This window comes from Phoenix dactylifera, chromosome 2 (assembly GCF_051530095.1).
Source record: "Phoenix dactylifera cultivar Ajwa chromosome 2, Ajwa_hap1_PhDact_Kaust_v1.1, whole genome shotgun sequence".
Classification (NCBI taxonomy): domain Eukaryota; kingdom Viridiplantae; phylum Streptophyta; class Magnoliopsida; order Arecales; family Arecaceae; genus Phoenix; species Phoenix dactylifera.
The window spans coordinates 26,619,113-26,641,822 of NC_143191.1; the positions used below are offsets into that span (position 1 = coordinate 26,619,113).

Genomic DNA, 22,710 nt, shown 5'->3' on the forward strand with positions numbered 1-22,710 from the left:
TCTAGGAACCACGTCATAATTTGCATCACCCATTATATTTTTCTTTATTAGTGTGATTCTATATCAATGTATATTATTTTCTTTTATTAACATGATCTTGTTAGAGTGTTTTTAGGGATCGCATAATAACTTGTATCAGTTAGTAATATTTTTCATTGTTAGTGTGATCTTATATCAGCCTATATTATTTTTCTTATATGGAATTTGTACCCATATATAACCCCTCAGATGTACCGAATATGATGGAATAGAGAAATAAAATTACTTTTCTCTCTCTTTGTTTTTCTCTTCTTCTGTAAATATTTTAACATTCCAAATAGAAATGATAATTCGTACTTTTTCAAGAAGCAAAATATAGTAGATCATGACCAGTAACTTGAGTTTTCGTTTTAGAAAGACGATCACTACATTTTTGCTTGATTAGAAAAAACAAATTGTTGCTGATTTTGATCTTTATTATCCACAATTGACCAACTGCTCTATGATCAAATCCTTTCCAGAAGACCATCCACTCTCCCAATCTAATATATCCACACATATAAATCCAATTCTTGTATCGCAAGGCGCAACCCTTAATAGGGGCGACCGGACCAAGCCCGACCGGACCCACCTCATCAATTAAAATTTAGAAGAGGTAATTAATTCCCCACCCTTCGGATGACTTGGCCATAACAAACCGTCCTTGTTGACCCAAAATGAAATATCTAGTTCAATGACTCTCCAAAGTTTAATTCGTGGTCCCTGGGAGGATTAATCATTCAAGTTAATGTACTGGATATGCCCCGATCCTTGCCAATGCCAGTCTTTTGAAGGTGGGAAAGTGAGCCGGTTGGAGTTCCGGTATTCCCTGATCGCATGGCCAACGGAATGCTTTTCGGTTTGAAGGCGGGAGAAGGTGTCTGTTGGAATTCCATAGAAGACTTTTGAAGGTAGAAAATTGAGTCCTCTCTTCTTTGAGATTCCAACGGACACTTGTTTTCCGTTCGATCCCTGTTTTTCTATTTGAACTTGTGCCGTGTGGTTGAGATTCCAAACCGGCAAGCAGGAAATTGGGTCTCTCTTCTTTGATACTCCAAGCAGATTACCCATCTATTTTCTGTTCGATCCCTATTTTTCTGTTTAAACTTCTACCTTGTGGTTGAGATTGCATGCTGATTATATCCCATCTTCTTCCGTTTTGCCTTAGGGTGTGGGAAATTAAGATCAGGTTTTTTTTTGTTTATGAATGCTCTGTTCTGCTCCACTCTTCCTCTGAGTCTGTTATAACTGAGATATTTTGTTGAGGTGCCATTTGAGATCAACTTTTTTCTATTTATGGATGCTTTGTTCTTCTGCACTCTTCGTCTGACTCTGTTATAATAGAGATTTTCTGCTGAGCAGCTATTTGGTGTCCAAATAATTTTTATTGATTGCAAATAAGAAGCACCTGTTGATCCCTCCTTTTCCATTATCATGGCTTCAAAGAACAGTAGTAGTACAATTTTTATGGATATTTGTTGTTATGGTAGCGAGGCTATTATTATTTCCATCTGCGAGGACACAATTCTTGATCAAATTTTCAAGAAAATAGTGGAATGGTAGAGACATTTATCTTCTACAATGATAAAAGTTAAGTTTTATATTCCAAATAAATTTAGAATGCTTGTTACGCTCATGAGCGATAAGGATGTTCGTAACATGTATCAAATACATATGAACTTAGCGGCGGTGATCGAGATGGTTGTTACTCATTCTCCAAGCTTGATCGAAGCTGCTGATGTGGTAATCAATGCGAGGTATTCCGTATTACAAATTTTAGTTTGTGCATTTGAAGCTCAAAGGACATTAATAAGTGTGCTAAAATTATGTTTATCCTTTTATATGGATAGTGGCTTATCCCATTGTGCTGAAATTAGTTGGAGATCCAAAAATATTGCAAAGAGTAGCTCAAGTAATTTTGGTCAAGTTGTTGAAGAAACAAGAGCTACAACTGAAGAGGAAGAAAGTCAAAGAAATTCCTTGGATGCTTGGAAAAGCTGTATAGAGGGTGTTGGTCAGGAGTTCAAGGTTGTCGAAACTCTTCGTGACACCATTCGCAACTTTTGTATTGCAAATTGCAGAGATTTTATGTTTGTGAAGAACAATTGTGAGCGAGTTACTGTGGAATGTACATATGAAGAATGTGAATGAAAATCGGTGGTATTACGACACCATTCTTCAAACCAACCCCGACAGCATTGCAGAGTATGAAACAATTGAAGGTCGATTCAGACGTCTATTCATTTGTTTTCATGCTTCACTATTGGATTTCATAAAAAGATGTCGACCTCTAATGTTTATGGATGGGACATTTATAAAACATAAGGATGGAGGTGTACTGCTTGGCGCCACTTCCAAAGATGGCAATGATGATATATTTCCTATAGTTTATGGTGTGGTAGATACAGAAACTGATGAAAACTGAGAATGGTTTTGCCGGATTTTCAAAGAACTTATTCATAGTTATAGTGAGTATCGTGGTCAACAGTTCACATTTATGATGGATAGATATCAGAAAATTATTAAATTAGTGTCGAAGTACTTTTCTAGTTGTTTCCACTCATATTGTATCCGTCATGTGAAAGAAAACTTCAAGAATTAGGTTTGCATAATAATATTCTGAATAATTTAAAGTAGAAAGTATCTAAGTAATATACCATGCGATATATCTGATATTTAATTGTAAATGCAGGTGCTTGTCTTTTATCATACAGCTGACAGAAAGAGGCTGCTTGATTTACTAAATACTGTTGCGTATACTCCAAGGCTTAATATTTTCCAAAAGCTAATTGGGAAGCTTACATCAGAAGCCTCTGGTGCTACCACCTTTCTCCTATATGCAAATCCCGAGCATTGGGCAAATGTAGTTTTTCTAGGTCCACGCTGGGGCACTATGACATCTAATGTGATAGAGTGTTTTAATAGTTGGATCATGGAGGCTCGTCATCTACCCGTCCCTCGAATGGTTGACCATATCAGGCTTCAAATAATGCAGATGATGCATAAACAGTGTAATCAAGGATATAGCATTCAAACCCACATATGTCCGGATGCTGAGAAAGTATTACATAAAAAATCAGAAGATGATCGGAGATTATCCGTGCTTACGTCCAACATAATGATATATGACGTAAAGGATACAAACTACTCATGCAAAGTTGACCTCCAGAATTGCAACTGCTCTTGTAGCGAGTGGCGAAACTTCGACATGCCATGTAAGCATGCTTGTGCTTGCATCGGGAAGGCCGACAGATCATTGTACCAATTCACTAACAATTGGTTCCAAGCTGAATTGTATAGAACAACATATGCCAAAGTAATTAGTCCAATTCCTAATATTGAGAAGCCCCACAGTGCCTCTAAAGAGATTTACATTCTACCCCCTATGACAAGGACATGTCTTGGCAAGTCTCAAAAAAAGAGAAGACCTCAAGTTGAGTTAGTACGTGATATGAAATATGGACAATGCGGAAAACTTGGATACAATAGAAGGACTTGTAATGAGGTTATAGTGTAAACAATATGGAGAATGTTTGTAATGTTTGGGAATCTAGAACTTTTATTTTTTTCTTAGTCTGTGGTTCGCATATTAGATAGAAATTTCTTGTATTGATGTTAAAGAAGTGAAAGTGTTCTTTTATTATTTGGAGATCTGAAACAGTTCTTTTATTGTTTGTAATGTTTGGAGATTTGAAACTACTCTTTTATAATGTTTTAGATATGAAACTGTTCTTCTATTCCGAAATTTTGTTATTTGTAATGTTTGGAGATCTGAAATTGTTCTTTTGTTCCCTTGCTTATGCACACTTCAGAATAGAATTGTTAATTTTTGGAATATCCACAGAGTTTAGAACAGTGACATAATTTTGAGAAACCACATAATTAAGTAAGATGGCATGCTGTGAAATGAAACTGGCACGCTCTGAAATGACACTGGCATGCTCTGAAATGAAAGCACGCTCTGAAATGAAACTAGCATGCTCTGAAATGAAACTGGCATGCAATTAGAAAAAGACTGTGTGGAGTGATCGATTAAAACCCCGTTTGATTTTGATGAGCTCAAAGCATTTGAGTATATCTTGTGATTACTAATGAATTCAATTGAGTGTTTCAGTGAAAATCCTGTCCAAGTGTCTCTAGACTTGGTTCATAGCATTTTGGATAAGTTAAGAAGTCTGCATGAACCAATGTGTGAGATACGAGTCGACTCCCGAGTTTCACGAGTCGACTCCAAGCGTATCAAGGTCACTGGCACGAGCTCGAGTCGACTCCTGATCAGTACGAGTCGACTCCGACTGACAACAGACAGAAGGACAGAAGAGCAGTTTTTCAGGTCTGAGATTCGAGTCGACTCCAGTGGAATGCGAGTCGACTCCCAGCGGTACACACAGAAAAAGTCAGAGAGCGTTTTATGGACTCTGAGATTCGAGTCGACTCCAGTGGATCGCGAGTCGACTCCCAGCGGTACACAAAGAAAAAGTCAGAGAGCGTTTTATGGACTCTGAGATTCGAGTCGACTCCCGCAGTACGCGAGTCGACTCCGAGACTATGCGACCATCGACAGACAGAAGACCATGTTACTGCCTCTGAGATTCGAGTCGACTCCCAGACAGCTCGAGTCGACTCCAAGACAAGCTTCACGTCAAAAGGCAGAAGACCAACTTTCGGAAACTGAGAGCCGAGTCGACTCCAAGGAAGTTCGAGTCGACTCCAAGACTGGATGAGCCAAAAGACAGAGAATCGGGAGTTCGGGCTCTGAGATTCGAGTCGACTCCCAGGACAGTCGAGTCGACTCGAGTGGACAAAATTCAAATTTGGATCCACGGACTACAGAGGATGAGCCGACTCCAAAATTGCCAGGTCAGCGCCAGAAGTTGGCGAGTCGACTCCGGGTCAAGACGAGTCGACTCCCAGTCAAGACGGCAACTTTAATTCAAACTGGGAACAGTTGCCGAGTCGACTCCGGAAAAGCTCGAGTCGACTCCTGCTACAGCCGAGTCGACTCCTGATCGCGCGAGTCGACTCCAACCCACCAACGGTCACATTGTCAGGCTGCGCAGAGTGTGCAGAACGGCCAGAAAAAGCAGAGTAACGGCTAGTTTCCGTGGGGGTTGGCTTAAATAGCCACAGAAGACTGTAGCAAGGTAGAGAACACACATTCCACTCCTAGCATTCAAGTCTTCAAGCTCTCTAAGTGCTCTTCAACGAGAAAAAGGGAAGATCTGCATTTACTGCTCCACCAACATCTTCCCAGCATTCAAAGCTTCCTCCTCCTGCTTTCAAGTCGATCACTCTTTCAAGAGGAGACCGGAGTTCCAGAAGCCATACCTCTTCACCATCTTAAAAGCGTTTGAGGGCTTCTAACTCCTTTACGATTATATTGTTTTAAATCTGCTTTTTGAGAAGCTATTTTCTGTTTTCTTCTATCTCGTGTATTTACTTGATTCAATCGGAGGATTGAATCAAGGGGATTAAGGTTGGTTGGTGAGCCGGTTTAAAACCAACGAGTGTAAGGGTTTGATTGTGAGCCCGGGAAAACAATCGGGGTTGGTTCTAGTCGGTGAGCCTGGGAAAACCGACCGAGTTCGTTGTGAGCTCGTAAAACAACAAGTTCGGTTGTGAGCTTGCAAAACAACCGGCTGTAATCCAAGGGGGTTATAGTGAAATTCCCAAGTGAGACTTGGGGAGTGGACGTAGGAGCAAGGGTTAGCTCCGAACCACTATAAAACTTTGTGTTTGTAGTGCATTGTCTCTCATCTTCTTCCCCACACATTACTCACAGCACTTAGCTTTAATTAAATAACTGGCTATAGTATTTAGTTAATCATCCACAAAGTTTTAATTAGCTAAGTTAATTTAAAAACCCAATTCACCCCCCCCTCTTGGGTTGTCTATCTGGGCAACAAGTGGTATCAGAGCCAAAAACTCTTCCACTCAAGAGTTAAAAGATCAAAATGACAACCCCTTTTGGATCTTCTCACATTGAGGGTCAGTCCACCCAAAGACCCCCTTTCTTCAATGGATCTGACTACTCATACTGGAAGGCTAGGATGAGAATATTCATCCAAGCCCAAGACTATGAGATGTGGTCCATTGTAGTAAATGGGCCCTACATCCCATCCATATACGTAGATGGTGTTAAGGTACCTAAACTAGAAATGGACTGGGATGAACATGACATGAGGAAGGCACAATTAAACTCTAAAGCAATGAATGTCTTCTATTGTGCCTTAGACCATAATGAATTCAATAGGGTCTCTACTTGCAATTCTGCAAAAGAGATTTGGGACAGACTTGAAGTGACCCATGAGGGCACGAATCAAGTGAAAGAGTCCAAAATAAATATTTTGGTTCATAAATATGAACTATTTAAAATGGACTCTAACGAAACAATTACATGCATGTTCACTAGGTTTACTGATATTGTCAACGGCCTAAAAAGCCTTGGCAAGAACTATACTAACAGTGAACTTGTCAGGAAAATCCTTCGGTGTCTACCAAGGTCGTGGGAAGCTAAAGTGACGGCAATCCAAGAAGCTAAAGACTTGAACAAGCTTCCACTTGAAGAGCTCCTTGGATCCCTTATGACGCATGAGCTTACCATGAAACAACACAACGAGGAAGAGTCCTCCCATAAGAAAAAGGTAATAGCTTTAAAATCTACTTCTTCTAACAAGGACTTGTCTTGCAGCAGCAGCAGTGAAGAAGAAGAAGATGAGGAAGATGGTGGTGAGGCTCTTCTTGTGCGCAAGTTCAAGAAATTCATCAACCACAAGAAGTCCTATCATCAAAGGAGAGGCCCCTCAAATTCCTACCGCAAGGACAAAGGTAAGGAAAGGGAAAGTGAGGGGATCGGGTGCTATGAGTGCAAAAAGCCGGGACACATCCGAGCTGAGTGTCCCTTACTAAAGAAGAGCAGCAAGTACAAGAAGAAGAAGAAGGCACTTGTCACCACCCTATCGGACTCCGACGCATCATCTTCATCATCGGATGAAGAACAAGAAGAGAAGGCCAATTTCTGTTTCATGGCCAACGAAAATGAGGTAATTTCCGATACGCATTTTGATTTTACATTTGATGAACTTTATGATGCGTTCAATGAATTAATGATTGAGTATAAGAATATAAATGTTAAAAACAGAGAACTAAAAGTAACTAACCAAAGTTATATTCATAAGCATGATTCATTAATTAAGGATAAAGATAATCTCACCAAAGAAAATCTAGAACTTAAGACAAGCAACCAACTCCTAATTAAGAAGACTAACACCTTAACGAAAGATATTGAGAAACTAACAAAGGAATTTTCAGATCTCAAAAACCATGAACAAGTCTTAAACAAGGATCTAACTAAAGAGCTAAATGATCTAAAAATCGAAAATCAGACATTAACTAAAGAACTAAACAAATACAAACCCTTAGTTGAAAAATTCACATATAGTTCTGAAAAGTTAAACATGATACTTAATAATCAACGGGCCATATTTAATAAAGCGGGTTTAGGGTATAAACCAAGGAATAAGCAAAAACTTCTTAGTAACTTCTTTGTTAAAGCTGGGGAAACTAAAATTAAGAAAATAACTTGCTTTTGTTGTGGAATAGTAGGACATAAAGCAAATGCATGTAATTTTAGAAAAAGTAAAACTAAAAGAAAAAATAAAAGGGTATGGGTTCCAAAAGGAACCAACTTGACTAACCATGAAGGACCCAAGAAAACTTGGGTACCTAAGATGACATGATTTGCTTGTGTAGGAGTGTCTTGCAGCCAAGGTCAACAAAAACTGTTGGTATTTGGATAGTGGCTGTTCAAGGCACATGACGGGTGATAAAGATCAATTTTTCACCCTTGAAGCTAAGAAGGGAGGTGCTGTGACTTTTGGAGACAACAACCAAGGTCACATCATTGGTATTGGTAAAGTTCAAATCACCCCTTCTACCTTTATAGATAATGTTAGATATGTTGATGGTCTTAAGCATAACTTGTTAAGCATTAGTCAATTATGTGATAAAGGATATGATGTTATGTTTAAACCATCACTATGTATTATAACAAATCCTAATGATAATAGTTTAGTTTTTAAAGGGATGAGACGTGGAAATGTATATGTGGTAGATCTAGAAGACCTTACAAAACATAACCAATGTTTAGTTGTTAATGAAACTAAAGAAAATGATGCTAGTTGGTTATGGCACCGTAAGTTAGGTCATGCAAGCATGGACACAATAACTAAACTAGTTAAAAGAGACTCCGTGATAGGTTTGCCAAAATTAAAATTTGAAAAGAACAAAATATGTGAAGCATGTCAATTTGGCAAACAATCTAGAAACTCTTTTAAATCCATAAAATGTGTCTCTACTTCTAGGCCTCTAGAATTACTACACATGGACCTATTTGGTCCAACTAGAACAACAAGCCTAGGTGGAAATAAATATGGTCTAGTTATAGTAGATGATTACTCTAGGTATACATGGGTCATGTTTCTAGTGCATAAGGATCAAGCATTTTCTATGTTTAAGAAGTTCCATAAGGAAGTAACAAATGCTAGAGAGTCCTCAGTTATAGCTATTAGAAGTGACCATGGTACCGAATTCGAAAATCAATTATTTGATGAATTTTGTAGTAAAAAGGGGATAACCCATAATTTCTCAGCACCTAGGACACCACAACAAAATGGAGTTGTGGAAAGGAAAAATAGAACCCTAGAGGAAATGACTAGAACGATGTTATGTGAAAGTAACCTCCCTAAGTACTTTTGGGGAGAAGCCATTAATACTTCTTGCCATGTATTAAATAGAGTTCTATTAAGACCCATCATAAAGAAAACACCATATGAACTGTGGAAAAACAGAAAACCAAAGGTTAACTATTTTCATGTTTTCGGATGTAGGTGTTTTGTACATAATAATGGGAAAGATAATCTAGGAAAATTTGATCCAAAATCTGATGAAGGAATATTCCTAGGTTATTCTACAACTAGTAAAGCCTATAGAATCTTTAATAAAAGAACCCTAGTTATAGAAGAATCTATACATATTGTTTTTGATGACTCTAGTGACATCTCATCTAGTAAGAAGGTTAATTTTGATGATGATATTGAAATACTTGAAGAAAAGATAGATGAGATGGGATTACAAGATGATAATCAAAAGTTGATTGAAGGAGAATCATCAAACCAAGAGCCTATAGTGGATCATGGGCTAACTAAAGCTTGGAGGTATGCTCATGGGCATCCTAAGGAACTAATTCTAGATGATCCATCCCAACCCGTTAGGACTAGAGCATCCCTTAGAAATTTGAATAACCATCTAGCTTTTGTTTCACACTTTGAGCCCAAACATATAGAAGAAGCCGAAAATGATGTAAATTGGATAAATGCAATGCAAGAAGAACTAAACCAATTTACTAGAAACAAAGTGTGGGATCTAGTAGAGAGACCTTCTGAATATCCAATTATAGGTACAAAATGGATATATAAAAATAAGCTAGATGAAAATGGAATTGTTATAAGGAATAAGGCTAGACTAGTAGCAAAGGGTTATAATCAAGAAGAAGGTATAGACTTTGATGAAACCTTTGCTCCCGTAGCTAGACTTGAGGCTATTAGACTATTATTAGCATATGCATGCTCTAAGGACTTCAAGCTATATCAAATGGATGTAAAAAGTGCTTTTCTAAATGGGCTTATTAATGAGGAGGTATATGTGGAACAACCTCCTGGTTTTGAAAATCATCAATACCCCAATCATGTGTATAAACTGAACAAAGCACTTTATGGTCTAAAACAAGCACCTAGAGCATGGTATGAGAGACTTAGTAAATTTCTATTAGAACATGAATTCTCTAGGGGAAATGTAGATACAACATTATTTCTGAAAAAGAAAAATAAGGATATGTTATTAGTACAGATTTTTGTTGATGATATCATTTTCGGTGCTACTAACAATCGCCTCTGCGAGGAATTTGCTGATTTGATGCAGAATGAGTTTGAGATGAGTATGATGGGAGAGCTGAACTACTTCCTCGGGCTTCAAATCAAACAATCTGAAGGAGGCATCTTCATCAATCAAGCCAAATATATCAAGGAGATGCTCAAGAAGTTCGATATGGAGGGAAACAAGTCAATCAGCACCCCCATGAGCTCATCATGTAAGTTAGACCAAGATGAATCAGGTAAATCTGTAGATCAAAAACTTTATAGAGGTATGATAGGTTCTTTACTGTATCTTACTGCAAGTAGGCCTGATATTATGTTTAGTGTGTGCATGTGTGCTAGATATCAGGCTAATCCTAAAGAATCACACCTAGCTGCAGTTAAGAGAATCTTTAAATACTTAATAGGAACTAAGAACATAGGGCTGTGGTACTCTAAAGAATCTAGCCTAAACTTAATAGGGTACACAGATTCAGACTTCGCTGGATGTAAGCTTGATAGAAAAAGTACCAGCGGGTCTTGTCAATTTCTAGGAGAAAACCTAATCTCATGGTTTAGCAAGAAACAAAACTCGGTTGCATTATCCACTGCAGAAGCTGAATATGTTGCAGCCGGGAGTTGTTGTGCTCAAATCTTGTGGATTAAACAACAATTAGAAGATTATGGCATTAAACAAGATAAAATCTCCATTAATTGTGATAATACAAGTGCCATAAACCTAACTAAAAATCCAATTCAACACTCAAGAACTAAACACATTGAGATAAGACATCACTTCATAAGAGATCATGTATTGAATGGTGATGTGACTCTCCAATTTGTTTGTACTGATAATCAATTAGCAGATATTTTCACAAAACCCCTAAGTGAAGAGAGGTTCAGTGTACTTAGGAGGGGATTAGGAGTGATTGACCCATCCTAGTGGGAGTTTCCACTAGATTAATTGATTTTGATGGTTAAAATGAGGTTAAAATAGAGTTTCTATTTAATGATCATCAAATCAGATCCCAACTAGGTGATTTTCCCTCATTTGGCACGGTTATAGCATGATTTTTAAGTGCGTGCCAAGGTTAGAGACGACTCGAGTAAGTTTCAGAGCCGGCTCCTAAGGGGGAGTCGACTCGCGCATTTGGGGGAGTCGACTCGCAAAGTTGGCAGCTGAGGGGGAGTCGACTCGCACATTGTCGGGAGTCGACTCGAAGTCTACAGGCGCATAAGGAGAGTCGACTCGCGCATTTTCTGGAGTCGACTCGCGACTCAGGGGAGTCGACTCGCAGTCGGGATCCGACTTTTTAACCCTAGGTTTGTCGTTTCGCAAACACTTTTTCTCAAGCCGCCACTGTTCACAAAGCCCTAGAGCCGACTCCTAGGTCATCCTCGATCGTCTCCAAGCCCTTTTTCCGTCGATTCTTCGCCGGACATTGAGTTTCCGTCCGTTCCTAGGTCTTTTCAGGTCAGTCCCGAGCTTCCTCTATCGATCCTTCTTCGTTCTCTAGGTTTTCATCTCGTTTAGGTCAAGATGCCTCGCAAGGGAGTTGTTAGAAAGAGGTCTCGTCCCGTGGCCGGTCCCGAGCGGCGCTCCAAGTCGCGGCACGATCCCGCGAGGCAACCTCCTCCGGATCGTTCCCCGTCTAGGGTGGTTCATGTTAGGCCGTTGGCCGGAAAGGCCGTCACCTCCGGGAGGTATGTCACTTTCGACTATCTCTCCCGGGAAGGATTCACCATAGGCGATAGGCTTAGAGCCCAGGGTCTAGAGTACTTCCTCACCTTGGACCTTCCCACCTATCCTGGCCTAGTTCAAGAGTTCTACAGTACCGTCCATCGGAGAGATGGAGGTATTGAGGGCACGGTATTAGGTGTCCCATTGCGTGTCACAGAGGACCTCATTGCCCATATCCTCCACCTTCCATTAGTAGGGGTGGCTCCTGCACATCCTGAGGATAGATTTGAGGCCCTTACGATCGTCTTAGGGCATCCACCTCAGTCTCCCCTAGATGAGGTATCTGCTAGCTCACTTCCTATTGAAGTGAGAATCCTTTTGAGCATTTTGTCCAGGTCCATCTTCCCTAAGACAGGGAGATTTGATTTTGTGAATGAGAGGGACCTAGCTATTATGTCTTACATTCTTCAGGACACCCCGGTCAACTTCCCCAAGCTCATTTATAGGTATATGTGTGAGCCCCTAGATAGACCTAGGCTCTCCCTCCCATACGGAATGATATTCACTCTTCTCTTTAGGCAGTACGAAATTTCCATTCCTGAGAAGGAACCCTCTCGTGCCTTGCGATGGACTGATCGCTTGGGTACGGGGACCATGCACAGGATGGGATTTCGGAAGAGAGAAGGGATCTGGGTTAGGAAGTCCACTCTCACCGCTCAGACCACCAGACCATCACCCAGTCCTGAGCCAGATTCTGACTACCCAGAGTTCCCAGACCATCCAGACCTTCCATCCACTCCTCCTGCTCCTACCACCTCTGCCGGACCTCCCTCCTCAGCTCCACCATCTATGGAGGTCCGTATTGATCCAGAGCAGCTCCGGGAGCTGCGGCAGGAGATCGTCCGAGATTTGAGGGACGAGCTGCTCCGGGAGCTCCGAGGTTCCGTGCCAGCTCCCACTCCTGCACCCACTCCATCCTCAGCATTGGTCCCATCCTTGACAGCCGTGACAGACATGACGGCTGAGGTGCGGCAGGAGATCTACAACATTAGGACCCTGGTGCAGGCCCAGTTCCACAGCATGAGCGAGGTCACGAGCACCACGAGGAGGATGCGGGATGACATCCGCCGTGACATGCACACCACCACCGAGGGGGCCGAGCGCTTGTCGAATGTGCTCATCGACAAGCTGGACGCACTTCAGACCTCGGTGACTGGGCTTCAGACGTCGGTGACTGAGCTCTCCACTACACATAGCAGAGCCACCACGTCTATTATCACGCAGCTGGGCCATGTTACAGAGGCAGTCGCCCTCCTCATGGAGCAGAGCCGATTGAGAGGAGGAGTCACATCCTCGAGAGGAGGAGCTACATCCTCCAGAGGAGGAGATGTATCCTCGAGAGGGGGAGCTACATCCTCCAGAGGAGGAGATGTATCCTCGAGAGGGGGAGCCACATCCTCGAGGAGGTCATAGATGATTTTGAGTTGTGTTTTGTCTTCTTTTGTATTGTTCTTGCTTTACCTATTGTATGCTCAAATGTATTCACCTTCATATCAATACAATGAGTAGACATCTTATCTTCATTTCTGTGCCATTTGATGATTGACTGTGCCATTTGTGCCATTGATTGTGTGTGATTACCTCCTTTTTGGTATGATGACAAAAAGGGGGAGAAATGTGTAAGTATAAAATATGTAAAAGGGGAGAAATATTAAAAAATATGTAAAAGAAATCAATGGAAATAAATAAAACGATAAACTCTTAAAAACACACATAAATTTGTTCTAAGTGGATTCCGTACCTCGAGGCTCATTATCTCTCTTTTGGGGCTCCTAATGGAGTAATCTCCAGAATCTATTCAAGGGATATTCGGAGATTAGCTGAATCCTACTCAAGAACAAATTGACAGATTTTCCCTCTAAAAACAAAAATTTTAGTTCAAAAATTTCAAAGCATTAAAAGGAAATTCAGAAAATCAAAACATAGTTGAATGCATATGTTGAGGGGGAGAATCTGAATTTTAATCAAGCTAAATCATTAATGTCATATAAGCCAAATAATTGATTGCAGAATATGAAGGCTTATATAATTCCAAATGAAAGGGGGAACTTTAACTCCGAAATTTAATGTTTCACTCCTTTCAAACTTGGATAAATTAAATTATCAGACATTTGAATTCATTTATGGAGTTTATTTCATTATTTACTGAGCAACTCATTTTACATATACTCAAAGTTTTGTCATCATCAAAAAGGGGGAGATTGTGGAGTGATCGATTAAAACCCCGTTTGATTTTGATGAGCTCAAAGCATTTGAGTATATCTTGTGATTACTAATGAATTCAATTGAGTGTTTCAGTGAAAATCCTGTCCAAGTGTCTCTAGACTTGGTTCATAGCATTTTGGATAAGTTAAGAAGTCTGCATGAACCAATGTCTGAGATACGAGTCGACTCCCGAGTTTCACGAGTCGACTCCAAGCGTATCAAGGTCACTGGCACGAGCTCGAGTCGACTCCTGATTAGTACAAGTCGACTCCGACTGACAACAGACAGAAGGACAGAAGAGCAATTTTTCAGGTCTGAGATTCGAGTCGACTCCAGTGGAATGCGAGTCGACTCCCAGCGGTACACACAGAAAAAGTCAGAGAGCGTTTTATGGACTCTGAGATTCGAGTCGACTCCAGTGGAACGCGAGTCGACTCCCAGCGGTACACAAAGAAAAAGTCAGAGAGCGTTTTATGGACTCTGAGATTCGAGTCGACTCCCGCAGTACGCGAGTCGACTCCGAGACTGTGCGACCATCGACAGACAGAAGACCATGTTACTGCCTCTGAGATTCGAGTCGACTCCCAGACAGCTCGAGTCGACTCCAAGACAAGCTTCACGTCAAAAGGTAGAAGACCAACTTTCGGAAACTGAGAGCCGAGTCGACTCCAAGGAAGTTCGAGTCGACTCCAAGACTGGATGAGCCAAAAGACAGAGAATCGGGAGTTCGGGCTCTGAGATTCGAGTCGACTCCCAGGACAGTCGAGTCGACTCGAGTGGACAAAATTCAAATTTGGATCCACGGACTACAGAGGATGAGCCGACTCCAAAATTGCCAGGTCAGCGCCAGAAGTTGGCGAGTCGACTCCGGGTCAAGACGAGTCGACTCCCAGTCAAGACGGCAACTTTAATTCAAACTGGGAACAGTTGCCGAGTCGACTCCGGAAAAGCTCGAGTCGACTCCTGCTACAGTCGAGTCGACTCCTGATCGCGCGAGTCGACTCCAACCCACCAACGGTCACATTGTCAGGCTGCGCAGAGTGTGCAGAACGGCCAGAAAAAGCAGAGTAACGGCTAGTTTCCGTGGGGGTTGGCTTAAATAGCCACAAAAGACTGTAGCAAGGTAGAGAACACACATTCCACTCCTAGCATTCAAGTCTTCAAGCTCTCTAAGTGCTCTTCAACGAGAAAAAGGGAAGATCTGCATTTACTGCTCCACCAACATCTTCCCAGCATTCAAAGCTTCCTCCTCCTGCTTTCAAGTCGATCACTCTTTCAAGAGGAGACCGGAGTTCCAGAAGCCACACCTCTTCACCATCTTAAAAGCGTTTGAGGGCTTCTAACTCCTTTACGATTATATTGTTTTAAATCTGCTTTTTGAGAAGCTATTTTCTGTTTTCTTCTATCTCGTGTATTTACTTGATTCAATCGGGGGATTGAATCAAGGGGATTAAGGTTGGTTGGTGAGCCGGTTTAAAACCAACGAGTGTAAGGGTTTGATTGTGAGCCCGGAAAAACAATCGGGGTTGGTTCTAGTCGGTGAGCCTGGGAAAACCGACCGAGTTCGTTGTGAGCTCGTAAAACAACAAGTTCGGTTGTGAGCTTGCAAAACAACCGGCTGTAATCCAAGGGGGTTATAGTGAAATTCCCAAGTGAGACTTGGGGAGTGGACGTAGGAGCAAGGGTTAGCTCCGAACCACTATAAAACTTTGTGTTTGTAGTGCATTGTCTCTCATCTTCTTCCCCACACATTACTCACAGCACTTAGCTTTAATTAAATAACTGGCTATAGTATTTAGTTAATCATCCACAAAGTTTTAATTAGCTAAGTTAATTTAAAAACCCAATTCACCCCCCCCCCTCTTGGGTTGTCTATCTGGGCAACAGACTGAAAACATTTTTCAAATGGTGCACACAGAATATAGATTGAGACCCATTTACTCAATCGTTGGCACACCATGGCATAACATGGGACAGGTTTGGCACACCTTTGGCACACCATGGCACATAGTTTCAATCCCATGGCACGCCATGGCACACCATGTATTCTTATCATACACATGGTATTCAACACAATACATATTTTAACAATCAAATTAAAAAAATACAAAGATGCTTACCACCAGAGCGACCATGCAGCCATCCATATATCCTCCAGATCCATTTCTAGTGATGTTCCTTCTCCTCACACTCTCGGATATACTAGGTATCTGCTGGCGAACAAAAGCAAAAACGGCAAGACTCCAACTATATGAGCCTAATCGGTCTAAATCATTAATATATGAATATAATGCCTTAGGAACATAGTAGTATACGGTTGGAAACAAGATAGTCACAAAGAGGTATAGAACCCATAATTTGGTGAAATTCTCTACATCTTGTCGTCCTCACTTTCCAACTAGTAATTGTAATCTATTTTCTATTGCATCCCTACCGGCCTTTTTAGTAGTCACCATCAAAAAAATGGATGATAAGGTCAGAAGTAACTCTCCCCTCCTTATACAGTTTGACCTCATCGTCCATGGCACTCAAACCAAGGATGAGTGCAAACTCACTCCCTATAAAAGGCACTAAAACTTTGCCAAACCAAAAATTCTCCTCCACATCATCCCAAAAAGAGAGCAAAGTGTCTAGGACAGGCCTACTCTGCTTGATATATGGCAAACCTAGCATATGTCCAAAAGGAGTTGCGGTCACCCTATCCTTCTGCTTCCGAGATATAGATTGCACAAGGGTGACGATAAATTGGACATAGTGGCTGAAGTAGCACCTTCCATTGACCATATTATTCGGTGCAACAGAACGTGCTTTGCCTCTACTCTGAATTAGAGCCATATAAAATGTTTGCATCAAAAATATTAATGAGACATATTATCCATAAAACAAATCTTTCATGAATGCATTGTGATATAATTAATTAACATCAAATTAAGAATTACTGCAGGATAAAATTAAAGAAAACAACAACCTTATATGATGTATTCGCAAGAAACTATGCCAATATATCACCTACCAAATCTTTCCCGGGCGAAATTAATAATTTATTCCATATTATTCAAAACCGAAATCAAAAAATTTTTTGGAACAAAAAATAGGGGAAGTAAGAGAGATTACGGTTTAGCTTTGATTATAGCCAGCATTATGATTCTCAAAAGGTAAAAACAAATCTTACCTAGGCGAAATCAATAATTCATTCCATAATATTCAAAACCGAAATCAAAAATTTCTTCGGAACAAAAAAAAAGGGAAGCAAGAGAGATTAGGGTTTAGCTTCGATTATAGCCAGCATTATGGTATCCAGTAGCATTGGGCGAGCGGAACCTTACCTATGATTCGGTATGCTTATCGGGGCAGACTCGGCTGATAGGAAGATGACTCCGTCGACTGGAAGAGGACTCTGTCTACAGGAAAAGGACTCAGTCGAGAGGAAGAAGAAGAAGGGTTTCTTTCTGGGTCGAGAAGAAAAATACTCGGTTGAGAGGAAGAGGAAGACGAAGAAAGGTTTCTTCCTGGATCGAGAGGAAGATGACAATGAGAGGAAGAGGAAGAGGAGTCAGTCGAGAAGAAGAGGAACAAAGGAAGCCGGAAGGCCCAAGGGAGGAATAAAGGGTAGTTTCGTCAGCAAATACAAATCCAAAATCTTTTGGAACCGGGAGTTAAAAGACCGGTCAATAGAGACTATTCCTTATACTCTGGTCCAACACTGGACCGGTCATTAGTTTCCCCAAATTAGAATTCTTTAGCCTACACCATTTGAAAGATGGCAAATTGTTTCACACGGTGTTCCCCTTCCAATGGATTCTCAAGTTTTTATATCGCGATGCGCGTCAAATGGACGTTTTGATCATTCGAGAATCCCACCGACCCAAAGCTTTAACCTTCGGTCACAAAGCTTGCCGAGGACTTACGGTGGTCTTTGTTCTTTATTTATTGCTTTGTTCTTTATTTCCATTCCCTAAATCCTACTTTGTTCTGGAAATCAGAAACCACAGGCCCTACAAAACAACATGCCAGCACCCAAACAGAAGAAGAATACCAGCCTCTACCACCACTCAGTCCATGTTTATATAAAGAGGCCTAACACTACATTCTTCAAAACAAAGTTAGTTCTTCCAATTGTAGTTTTAAGCAAGTCTTTAAGCAAAGATGAGTGTGGAAGTATTAGATGGAGCTACCATCCTCAACTTTGTCGAGGATGAGGAGGCCTTCAATGTGTTGATCGAGGACCGGTTTGCGAGCCTCGACACCGACCATGACGGCCTACTTTCGTATGCAGAGATGGCGAGGGAGCTGATGAGCCTTAGGGTGCTCGAGAAGCACTTTGGTGTGGATGAGGTGGCCTTGAGCCCTGAGGAGCTTCTTCAACTCTATCATGGCCTATTTGCTCGGTTCGATCGTGATGGCAATGGAACAGTCGACTTGGAGGAGTTTCGGGCTGAGATGAGGGAGGTGATGCTTGCGGTGGCTAACGGGCTTGGGTTCTTGCCAGTCCAAATGGTGCTCGAGGAGGGAAGCTTCCTCAAGAGGGCTGTTGAAAGAGAATTGGCCGGAAAGGTCGCTGCCTGAGTTGACCTGCAGAGAGCTAATTGCCACCTGATCGATCGTTTTGTTTCTTTGTTACTTCTTTTTAAACCGGTTTTGCTAGGTAACTATAGAGTTGTATCCATACGGGCCGATACAATATTAGAAGCTGCATGTTTGTATGAGTCTACGAAGAAATAAATGGTGGCACTTCTGAAAATTACGCGTTGTTTAGCTGGAGGGATATCTATCCCAATACCAAAAATATTTACTATGTTCGGTAGTTTTTCGATAGCTTCTCTTGTATTGTTGGGAATGAGTGGGATTGTTGCGGAATCAGTAATATTTTTTGGAATGATTACTAGTATATGTAATGGCAATTAGAGTGATTTTGTTATCATCAATTGTTTGTAGGATTATGCCGATGCTATGGTTATCTAATTACTGAATATCAGTTTTCAAGAAGAGATGGAATACTAAATAAACTTTTACGAATAAGCTTTTATAGAAGACCCATGCCCAAGATCATCCTCGGGCAATCCAATCTTGTAAGATGGTTTAAGTAAAAAACTAGGGTCTGTTTGAATATTCTTGCAAGAATATTCTCAAAAAATTAGGCTTGTTGGTGCATTCACCCCAGATCTTCTAAGATACATTGGCATGGATTGTAATATAGCATGTTCTTAAAAAGAAATGTTGCTTTAAAATCAAAACATCATCTTATGTAATTTAATACTGCAAAATCGTAATTTGAAAAAAAACACTACCACCATGTAATTATTTATAGTTGTTGCTGCCAAAATCTGATCCGACCACAAGGCGCTTTATAACTGCTTTTGATGCGGTCGGCGAAGATTCAGGCCAGACTTGCAAGGTCGGTCCAAGCCCCGAGCAGAAGGCAAGAAAGTTGGTGGCTGACCTGAAATAGAAAAAAATAAGTTTATTTGCCAAAGTTTGTTCGGCGAGAAATTTTTTGATGCCTAAGTTAGGTAAGGATCTTGAGAAAACAACGAAGACTTGAGAAATAAAAGTGGCAACATGATATAAAATATGCCAATAAAAATGTACTTGGAGGTCCCCAATAAAGACTGTCACACGCCATCTTATGCATGCGGGACTTAGCTACTCGTGATTGTGAATTGCCGTGGGAGAGAAATTTAAAGCGCGTTATGGCCATTTTCAATGAGGGCCACATTTCGAATTGCCATTGGAACGTGTACAATTTTTTGATACGGTTGGCATCAACATTCCCCTCAAAGTATGTCATCCCTAAGAGAAAATGACACCTGCAAAGCGACAATCTACGTGGATGAAAGCAATGTTTTCAAAAGGCATTGCATTGGCAAACAGCATATTCCTAGTATTAATCTTAAAATGACGGTGGATAAAACCAACATTAATTAGTGCCGTTGTCTCAAGTCTAGGCACTAACCCATGCTTAGTTACCAAGCAAAACAGCACTAGTACTTGAATTAAACCAGGGGCAGGATCGACTCAGTACTCATGGAAAGAGAGGTTGGACTTTGGCGTACTCTGTGGGCTGGTTGTCGGGCCGTAGCTCTGAAGTCATGCCAGAATCCACCTGACCTCGTCTCAAGAACAAGCAGCATGGGTGTTTTTTGACCGTGTAGGCGCGTGGACTTTGTCTCTTCGTGGTTCTGAACTTCCCATGCACTTTCCCGCTTTTAGAATACCCTGGTCAACTTGCAAAAGCCGCAGCTCCACGGAAACAAAGGGCAAGGGTGCAAAACAACACGCCACGACCCACAGGGCTAAGTTGAAGCCTAAGGTCTCTCTCATTATAGATATATAAGCAAGTAAACACCACTTCTTCCTCAAGAGTCAAGACAAAGCATTCTCTTCATACTTTCCTTCACTTGGAGGTGTGCGTGCTTAATTGCTTGGTGAAGCAAAGATGAGTGTGGAGATATTGGATGGAGCCACCGTTCGTGATTTCGTGGAGGATGAGGGGGCCTTCAATGGATCGATCGAGGACCGGTTTGCGAGCCTCGACAGTGATCGTGATGGCCGGCTCTCGTATGCTGAGATGTTGAAGGAGTTGATGAGCCTCAGGGTGCTGGAGATCCACTTTGGCGTGGACGGGGTGGAGTTGAGCCCTGATGAGCTGCTGCTGCTATACCGTGGTCTATTTGCTCGGTTCGATCATGATGGCAATGGAACAGTGGACTTGGAGGAGTTCCGGACTGAGATGAGGGAGATGATGTTGGCCGTGGCGAATGGGCTTGGGTTCTCGCCGGTGCAGATGGTGGTGGAGGAGGGGAGTTTCCTCAAGAGGGCTGTGGAGAGGGAGTCAGCCAAGTTAGCGGCGTAGAATGTCTTTTTGGCTTTTGTGTTGCTATCGAGTTATTTTTGTGTTCAGTTTAATTTGTGTTGCTAGTCTGATTTCTTTTTTCAAGAGATCAATATGAGGAAGAAAATGAAAAATTTCATCTCCAATCCTTTCTATTGGTTTTTAGATGGGATATTGCTAATACATTTGTGCTCAGAAGTACATGAGGAAATAAATGGAGCTCAGATTCCTCTTTCTTCTTCTAGTTGTGATTAGATTTTAATTAGTTCAGCGATTCTACTATCAGCTTTTGTAAAGGATGCAGCTTAATTTGCAGGTTCTTGAAAATTAAAGATCTCAAAATACTTAACAGGCTTGTTGAACTCCATGGCTTTTCTATAATTTGCTTCTGAATTTAGTTTATCACTACCTAAGTTGCTTCTTGAAGTCAGGTTAGTTTTTACTCTTCATTACCCATGGGGTAACTTTTAGGATACTCCCAAACATCTTTATATTGAAGTTTGCATGATGTCATGAATTGTCTTGTCTGCACACCATGATCCGTTAATTGAACCATGGGTTGTCAAACTCCAACTGTTACTCCAAAGAGTCTTCCTCAGCTTTAAGAACAGAGCAACCACCAAATAACTGATCTAACATTTTATAGTTAGACTGTTAGCTTTCTGTTAATTAGTTATTCTGTTGATGTATCATTATAAATAGATCATATCATGTAAGGAGAAAGATTCATTCGATTCATTCTGAAATAAAGTAGTGCTTCTTTTCTCCTGTTTTTCGGGCAGATTTTCTTGAAGTTCTTTTACATGGTATCAGAGCAAGTGAAAGTGTCTTCCATTGGCTGCTTCCGTTCACAGCAGTGCCAACTCGGTGCCGTCACCAGTTCTAAGCATGGTTGAAGACCCAACAAGCCCATACTTCCTGCATCATGGCGACAGCACAGGTCTGCAGTTCATCTCCCTAACCTTGAATGAAGAGAATTATTCCACTTGGAGTAGGTCAGTGATCATGGCCCTGAGTGTCAAGAACAAGGAAGGGTTCGTAGATGGAAGCATACTCCAGCCTCCAACAAATGATCCACGCCATGCCATCTGGAGGAGATGCAACATGGTGGTTTCCGCATGGATACTGAATTCAATTCCAAAGAAGATGAGCACTAGCGTGATTTACATGGAAACAGCTAGAGAAATTTGGCTTGATCTGAAAGAAAGATTCAGCCAAAGCAATGGTCCAAGAATTTACCAATTGCAAAAGACAATCTCTTCTCTTTCTCAGAATCATGGGAGTGTGATATCCTATTTCACCCGCTTGAAGGGACTCTGGGAAGAGCTAGCAAATTTCAGACCTCGGCAGCAACAAGAACACCAATCTGAAGAACAAGTCATTCAATTCCTGATGGGGTTGGATGACTCCTACTCAAATGTACGTGGGCAAATCTTGTTGATGGACCCTCTACCACCAGTGAACAAGGTATTTGCACTTGTACTACAAGAAGAAAGACAACGTGAGATCACTGCCACAGTACAAAGCCCTGAAGTTGCTGCGTTTGCCAGTAAGACCTGTGACAGGTCAGTCCACAATGATCATTCTTCTTTCAATCAAAAATCCATTCAAAAGCAGAATACCATGGGACAATTTCGTAAGAAAGAGAGACCCATATGTAGCCATTGTGGAAAATCAGGCCATACAAAGGAGAAGTGTTATAGACTTCATGGTTTTCCACCCGGCTTCAGTTTTACAAAAGGAAAAGATCTTGCAGCTAATCCGAAGCCCGGATCTCTCGTATGATCTTTCTAAGCTTAACATCAAGCCGGATCAGTGCCAGAAGATTCTTTCCATTCTTTTGCATCCTCAAATGGAGTCTTTCGGGATGACTACTGCTGTAAAAGATGCTCCACAACCTTCGGTGAATCAGGTTGGGAGCCTTCAAATGACAGTCAAGAATACTCGATCACCATGCATTCCCAATTTCTCAAGTAATTCGGCTTGTCTGAAGAATGTTCTTG

General features: G+C 41.3%; 3 protein-coding genes across 3 annotated transcripts; all 3 read left to right on the plus strand.

Annotated features, from left to right (window-relative positions):
- Window positions 1-17,848: 17,848 nt before the first annotated feature.
- LOC103719058 (uncharacterized) lies at window positions 17,849-18,616 on the plus strand. The gene has a single exon (XM_088717221.2). The coding sequence runs from the start codon at window positions 18,022-18,024 to the stop codon at window positions 18,439-18,441; it is 420 nt and encodes a 139-aa protein (XP_088573347.1). The 5' UTR covers window positions 17,849-18,021; the 3' UTR covers window positions 18,442-18,616.
- A 1,617-nt stretch (window positions 18,617-20,233) lies between these two features.
- LOC103719057 (uncharacterized) lies at window positions 20,234-20,945 on the plus strand. Its single transcript, XM_008808122.5, has one exon. It carries the CDS (start codon window positions 20,312-20,314, stop codon window positions 20,726-20,728), a length of 417 nt encoding a protein of 138 aa, XP_008806344.1. The 5' UTR covers window positions 20,234-20,311; the 3' UTR covers window positions 20,729-20,945.
- A 650-nt stretch (window positions 20,946-21,595) lies between these two features.
- On the plus strand, window positions 21,596-22,492 carry LOC148714640 (uncharacterized). Its single transcript, XM_088714253.1, has one exon. The coding sequence runs from the start codon at window positions 21,596-21,598 to the stop codon at window positions 22,490-22,492; it is 897 nt and encodes a 298-aa protein (XP_088570379.1).
- The last annotated feature ends 218 nt before the right edge of the window (window positions 22,493-22,710 follow it).

Excerpts from the sequence above, each read along its gene's own strand:
- LOC103719057 (XM_008808122.5), top strand. The coding sequence starts at position 20,312 with ATGAGTGTGGAGATATTGGATGGAGCCACCGTTCGTGATTTCGTGGAG.
- LOC148714640 (XM_088714253.1), top strand. The coding sequence starts at position 21,596 with ATGGTTGAAGACCCAACAAGCCCATACTTCCTGCATCATGGCGACAGC.
- LOC103719058 (XM_088717221.2), top strand. The coding sequence starts at position 18,022 with ATGAGTGTGGAAGTATTAGATGGAGCTACCATCCTCAACTTTGTCGAG.